This window comes from Stegastes partitus, unplaced genomic scaffold (genome assembly GCF_000690725.1).
Source record: "Stegastes partitus isolate 25-593 unplaced genomic scaffold, Stegastes_partitus-1.0.2 Scaffold1696, whole genome shotgun sequence".
In the NCBI taxonomy this organism is placed as follows: domain Eukaryota; kingdom Metazoa; phylum Chordata; class Actinopteri; family Pomacentridae; genus Stegastes; species Stegastes partitus.
In genome coordinates this window covers 63,271-69,576 of record NW_007579427.1, presented here as the reverse complement: position 1 = coordinate 69,576, position 6,306 = coordinate 63,271, and the positions used below count along the sequence as shown (strand labels likewise).

Genomic DNA, 6,306 nt, shown 5'->3' with positions numbered 1-6,306 from the left:
TGACAAGGACATGGACAGATAGCGCACATCAAGCAGCGTCACAGCATCCAGACCACAACTGCATATGACGGCTAGTTTTCAGTCTATGCTCTTGTTTTTTTATTGCTCTGGTTTCTGTGATGCCTCGTGCCTTTTGTAAATGCTCATATGGTCTGTATTTTCCATAATTTATTTCAGGAAGCCTTTGAATGTTTGTTAAGTGCCTCATGAATAAACATGTATGTTGCTGTCCATGCTCTGCTGAAGGCTGTTGTTGCGTCAATAAGACGAACGTGGAGGTGCAGCCGGATTGCTCTCTTGCTCCCTCCTCCGTCTTCGGCGGTGATGCTAGCCTCGGAGCCGCCTGGCCGCCCTGCCTGGGATGGATTTAGAAGAAGCTTTCCATATTGTCGGCGAGTTTGGACCCTACCAGAAGCGAGCGGTGGCTGTTCTCGTCCTGACACAGGTTGGAGGGTTTAAAAAAATGCTCGTTAGGAAAGAAACGAGCATTGCTGGAAGTGTCCGTGCGGTCGCTAGCCGCTCCGGCAGCGGTAGCGCGACGTGGCTTTCAGCCGCATCCGGAAGCATTGTGTTAAGCTTTTTACTGTGAAAATATCACATTCACAGCCTAATTCTGAATGCATCTCGATAACATTCCAATGCTTAAACATTCTAATGTTTGAGCTGTTTAAAATTAAGCTAAGTACGAGAGCAGCCATGTCGCTTTTTAGAGTTAAAAACTTATCACCAGACTTCCTTCAAAAAACATCGGACATAGTGTCTCCTTGTTCGTGTGCAAGTTTACAGACACCTGCAACTTTCAAGTCGCATATTTGACATATCTATGTGACCTGCTCTTCAATTCGGCACTACAAGCAAAGCTCATTTCGTTAAATTAATCGTATCAAAACCTTTTATTGCCGTGTTAGCTATCCGCTATAGTAGCAGTCCACGCGATGCGCCGGATGCGGAGCTGCTTTGGATCAAGTCGGATTTTTTCACATTTATCGACAGTTAATAGCTCATAAACATGTCAAACCAATGCCGAATTTACCACAACAGTCCACGTATTGCTAAATAGTTTGAGTATTTCCTCAAATTGCGGGTATTGTTACATATAACAAAGTTAACCGCAAACGCCCACATATTTAAAAGAAGTTCGTCAAAGCGTCCAGGGGGTTAAGCTAGTCCTCTGTCTAGCTCGGTGGACGCTGGTACATGTCACCCGGTTTAAAGGAATAACTAATGCTTCCATAACTTAGATTCTATTTCCATGACGAGGTTTGGTTTTCTTTTACGTGTGTTTGCCATTTTTGATTTCCATCTCCACAGTGAATCATTTGTTGTGGTATTGATTAGCTGACCGTGTGGAGCTCCATAAGTCCCCTTAAGACAGATTAAAGGGGTTATCATGGGCATTTCTTTATGCTCATAGTTTAGCAGAGTATTAAATATGGCCTCTCTCAACATGGGCTTCAGTCCTGAGTCATCTAACGAACCCTTTTCTCACCGTGGTTCTGATCTGAGGTGGACCAACGTGTACATGGTGTTCACCAAGGAAACAGCAGCCAGGTAGAGTCACACCTCAAACAGCAGCTCAGTCTCCTAAAACTGCAGGTGGCCGTTTGCTGTTGAACTCACTGGTTAAAATCCTAAATGAATGTTTGTAAATGCCTGAGCATGAGCACACGGGTCAGGATTCAGTCAAACAGAACCTGTTGACATCCTGATGCCTCCTGGGCCGAGCCGCTCAGAAGCAGTCTGAGCAGATTGGATCAGGTCTTGACGGAAGATTCTGAAATCAGATCACATAATCCAGACTTGGTTTGGATCTGGACACAACCTTAGTGTGTGCTGTTGAGGACTTTCTAGTACCTGTGACCCGACAAATCAGGTGATTTCAACGTCTGGATTTAAAATTGCTTAAATATTTAGAATATATTGAACTGTTTTTGTTATGTGATAGGTGGAGCTCTGCAGGGATACAGTCGGCACTAGGCTACCGTTCAAACAGTGATCCTAACCCACAAACAATATGTTTAACTGTAACTGTCATTTATGGCTGTATAGGATGATTGTGTTGCAGCAGAGCTTCAGGCGCTCTCCTCTCCACACAGGAAGAAGAAGTGGAACGACTGAGCTTTTAGCCTTTGTCTGATTTAAAACACAAGCTGTCTGCAGTGTGTTGGTGAATAATGCTCCCGTGTTGGGCGCTGACTGAAGGTTTCTGTGCTGCTTCAGTCGTACTCTGAGTGACTCCAGGCTGCCTGTTGGACCTGCTGGTCTTCATATTGTCATACAGAGTCGCATTTACTGCAGCGGTGATCTTGAAGAGCTTGACGCTGGAAAAACGGGTGCAAACGTTGAGACTGCGTGATGTTGTGGTGGAGGGCCGATCCAGCTGAGACGTTTGAAACAGCAGCTGTTGATACCACGCTGACGGCTGCAGTAGCGGTGATGGTAATGCTTCTGCATCCATTTGCTGCATGTTTCAGGTGTACATGGCCTGTCAGTCCATGCTCATCGTTCTGGTTGGATCGACTCCAGAGTACCGGATCGAGCAGCAGGACGTGGTCCCGTCGAGCCAGCAGTCAGTCGCCTTCACCGAGGACATCGACTCCATAGTGACCGAGGTGAGGGAGCCGGAGTTTGTTTTCAGGCTGAATGCAGCTCGTTTGCTCGTCTGTTTCACCAAACCTCCGCCTGTTTCCACCTGGTCTTGTTCCCCAGTGGTTCCTCGTCAAGCAGCAGGCCTATAAGGTCAGTCTTGCTGGATCGCTGTTCTTCGCGGGGCTTCTGGTCGGGAACGTTGTTTTTGGGCCGCTCTCTGACAAGATTGGAAGAAGACCCGTTTACCTGACAGGTGAGGAAAACCACAGACGGTGAAGGAGACTCAAAGGAGAAACAAACAGTTTGTCTTTATGTCCACCGGGGTGGAAACCTGAAGCGCTCGCTGCTTAGTTTCTCTCCACTCGTCCTCATCTCGCCAGGTCTCTTTTTTGAGGTGATCTTCGGCTATGTGACCGCCTTGGCGCCCAGCTACGAGGTCTTCGCCCTGTCTCGCCTCCTGGTCGGGCTGATGAACGGCGGCATCGGCCTCGTCTGTTTCGTCCTCACTCAGGAGTACGTGGGCAAGTCCTACCGGGCCATGACCGGTACGAAGCCCCACAATAAGCCCATCATGCATCAGCTTATATTGTAGCTTCACTGCTGGCAAATAAGTGCAGAACTTTCCCTCGATTAGATATTTTAGATGTCTGTGAAGGCTGAAACAGGTCTGCTCTGTTGATGTTCTTTTAACTTGAGCACCAGGTTTAGGGTCATAAAGGATCGTTTTATGCTCAGATATGACTCGGCAGTGCCTCTGTTTGTGCTCATGTCTGGCTACAGTCGTGTGTTTGGACTCGAACAAACAAAATGACTGTTTCAGGGCCAAAACCTGTGATTGTTTTCACCTCGGTTTACCCCTAAATGCCCTTCCGGTACTGCTCTTTTCTTCAGGGACGTTGACCAGCATGACGTTTGCGGTTGGCATCGCCCTGTTCGGAGCTCTGGGCTACTTTATCCGGCCGTGGAGGAACCTGGCCACGGCGGCCAACTCATCCGGCGTCCTGTTCTTCCTGCTGTCCGTGTGAGTGCAAACATCAGCCTGATGAGGAGCTCCATCTGAAGCCAGGCAGTCGTTTTGTTTGGCTCATTGTTGTCTGCAGCATCAAGTCCTGCAGCTCTGTGGAAACAGAACGGCCAAGAAGGAGAGAGAACTCAGAGACGTCTTCTGTGCTCAAGTTCTACATAGTTTTGTTTATTTATGTATTATTTTACAAAAAACAATAGTCAACATGTCCAACATTCATGTGTCTATAAATATGATCAGTGCTGGAAAAAATGGTGACCCTACATACTAGAGATATTTTATCCATATATATATATATATATATATATATGTATTTATATATATACGCTGCCAGTTCAGCCAAAGAGTCCTGCAGTTTTTGTCACATGACGGTGACTCGTTGAAGAATTCAAGATTGTGCTGCTGTATGTAGAGTTTTTAGTTTTTTGCAGAATCTGCTTTTAACAGGTGAATTTTTAAATGGACACAGATTAAGAGTCATGATTTAATGATCACTTCTGGTTCCGTTTTCCAACCAAGTGGGGCACCACAGGTGAGCAGTGGATGCCTGTCGGAGGTTTACAGTCCGACTATTCTTCCTTTTTCCACAGTTTTTCTCATTTTGGCTAAAGTTAGTAGAGTTTGTAAAACACGCTCATTCAGTACTTTGGGTCTCTGTGTTTTTTTCCCTCTGCAGACATTTAAAAGTTTTAAGAGCAGTTTAGGTGCTGGTTCCACAAAGACAAAAAGAGCACGAGAAGCAAATGCCCACATTTCTGGCTCCGGTTCTGTTTGTGAAAGACGATTAGAGAGCCGTTCTTTCTCAGATCGTTTGAGTGTTTCCTCGATATGGTCGAGTGCACAAACCGGAGCAGTGTGGTGGTCAGCTGTAGAGAGCGGCTTGTTGTTGTTCTCACATGTCTGTGATGGTACCTCCCTCACATGCTCTGTATTGTAGAGAAGCTGAACTTGTAGGAGTGACACGTGCACATGTTTAACCTGACAAGCTGCAGGAAGGGAGTTTGCTTTGTTATTGTGAGCTGAGCATGATTGTGTTGTCTCTGTGTGTGTGAAGTTGTACGTGAGCGGACATCTAGTGTTTCTGCCAGTGCAGTCATCTCTCCTCTCCTGTGGTCCTTCCAGAACTCTTCCAGAGTCTCCTCGGTGGCTGTATTCCCAGGGCCAGACGGAACAGGCTGAAGAGGTAAATTCATATTTACAAAACGCGTCAGCTTCACAGCTGCTAACTCAGCAGAAGTAGGAGAGTGCTGAGGCTGCACCAAGCCTCATACTCGACAGCATTCCCGGACCGGTCTCAGTGGCAGACGGTTGAAATTGTTGTAGCAAAGTTTAAATGTTTCCTCCCGGTGAGCTGAGGAACAGGCCTCGTGCAGCTTGTTCAGACTTTCCCCAGAAGCTGCAGTGGTGACCTCGTTATCTCCACCTCGCCTACAGCAGGAGGAAGTTATGCAGAGGAGTCAACATTTCCTCTTTTCCACCCTCTTCTGCTTCACTTCAGTGCAAATCACTATGAGCTCAGGAATGAGAAACTGGGTGGTGTTAGCACAGAGAACACCAGCCTGCGTCCTCACATGTCTGGAATGCCTCAGTTTGAAACGGCATCTGGGCTGGATGACAGAAACATGATTCATCATCCATCAAACGGTTCAGAGACTGTGCTTTAAAAATCAAAGCCACACCTGATTAATTTGGTCAGCGTTTCCGTTGAAGGTCTCGCCATGTGCAGCGACGCTCTGCTCCCAGTGCTCCCAGTGCTCCCAGTGCTCCCAGTGCTCCTGCTGCACTTGTTCTGTAAACATGTGGAGCTCCATCTGCAGTCAACACTGAATGGTCCAAACAGCCGGTCTGAAGGTTTCCTTTTGGAAAACAACCACATCTAAGCTAAAAGTCTGGATACATTTAATTAATGTGTTTAGTATTTTTCCACCACTTTTTTCTACATGTTTTATTTAAAAATTAGCTTATAAAATAAACCATGAACGCCATTCTGTGAAACACGAACAGTTCTGCACTCCTTGGCTCCTGATGAGCCGATGCTGACTCAGCTGCAAGCAGCCGTCGTTTGACAGAAACTTGTAGATGTTCTGCTGAATCGGGCTGAACTACAGGGTGTGTCTCCACAGAGCAGGCAGGGACAAGTTGGACAATATCCACCGTATGCAGAGGCCCTAGATTTTCTACTGATGGGCCGCCTGTGGGCACTTTCAGTTTGTGTAAAACAAATTAGAAATTCAACTTCCTTTTTTCCCCCAATGATTTATGGCGTTGCAGCTGTGTCACACTACAGATGTTCTGTGTCCTTGGTGCTCTGGTTGTGTGTTTCCACTGAGGTGCAGGACTTTGTGTTTACAGAGAACAAACTGTGGTGGGAGCAGAAGCCTAGTGGGACTCAGTGTTATCAGGAACTGAACCTGCGCTTTGCTGCTGTGCTCTGCTTTATAGGTTCTACGCTACATGGCGCTGAGGAACGGCAACGCTGCCAAACACCTGATGCTGCAGCGCGTTGGTGCTGCTAAACCTGGTAGCCATAGCAACGGGGGTGCCGGTGTCCTGCAGCTGGTGGTCCATCCAGTCCTCCGCCTGAGGACCATGGTGCTCATGTATGTCTGGTGAGTGTCCCAGCAAGGCCCGAGCCATCACTCCACCATCAGTCGCTGGTTCCACCACGTTCTGCACTGGTGCCACCTCCTCCT

The 6,306-nt window shown here is 47.3% G+C and overlaps 1 protein-coding gene across 3 annotated transcripts in view; it reads left to right on the top strand.

The window, feature by feature from the left end:
• Window positions 1-324: 324 nt before the first annotated feature.
• Window positions 325-6,306, top strand: part of slc22a15 (solute carrier family 22 member 15) — a 16,190-nt gene continuing 10,208 nt past the window's right edge. For all 3 annotated transcript variants that reach the window (XM_008301665.1, XM_008301663.1, XM_008301664.1), the window contains exons 1-7: window positions 325-445; window positions 2,475-2,612; window positions 2,710-2,842; window positions 2,970-3,134; window positions 3,481-3,610; window positions 4,736-4,796; window positions 6,056-6,222. In XM_008301665.1, coding sequence (XP_008299887.1) covers window positions 362-445; window positions 2,475-2,612; window positions 2,710-2,842; window positions 2,970-3,134; window positions 3,481-3,610; window positions 4,736-4,796; window positions 6,056-6,222 — 878 coding nt within the window. In that variant the 5' untranslated portion in view covers window positions 325-361. The remainder of the gene's footprint in view (window positions 446-2,474; window positions 2,613-2,709; window positions 2,843-2,969; window positions 3,135-3,480; window positions 3,611-4,735; window positions 4,797-6,055; window positions 6,223-6,306) is intronic.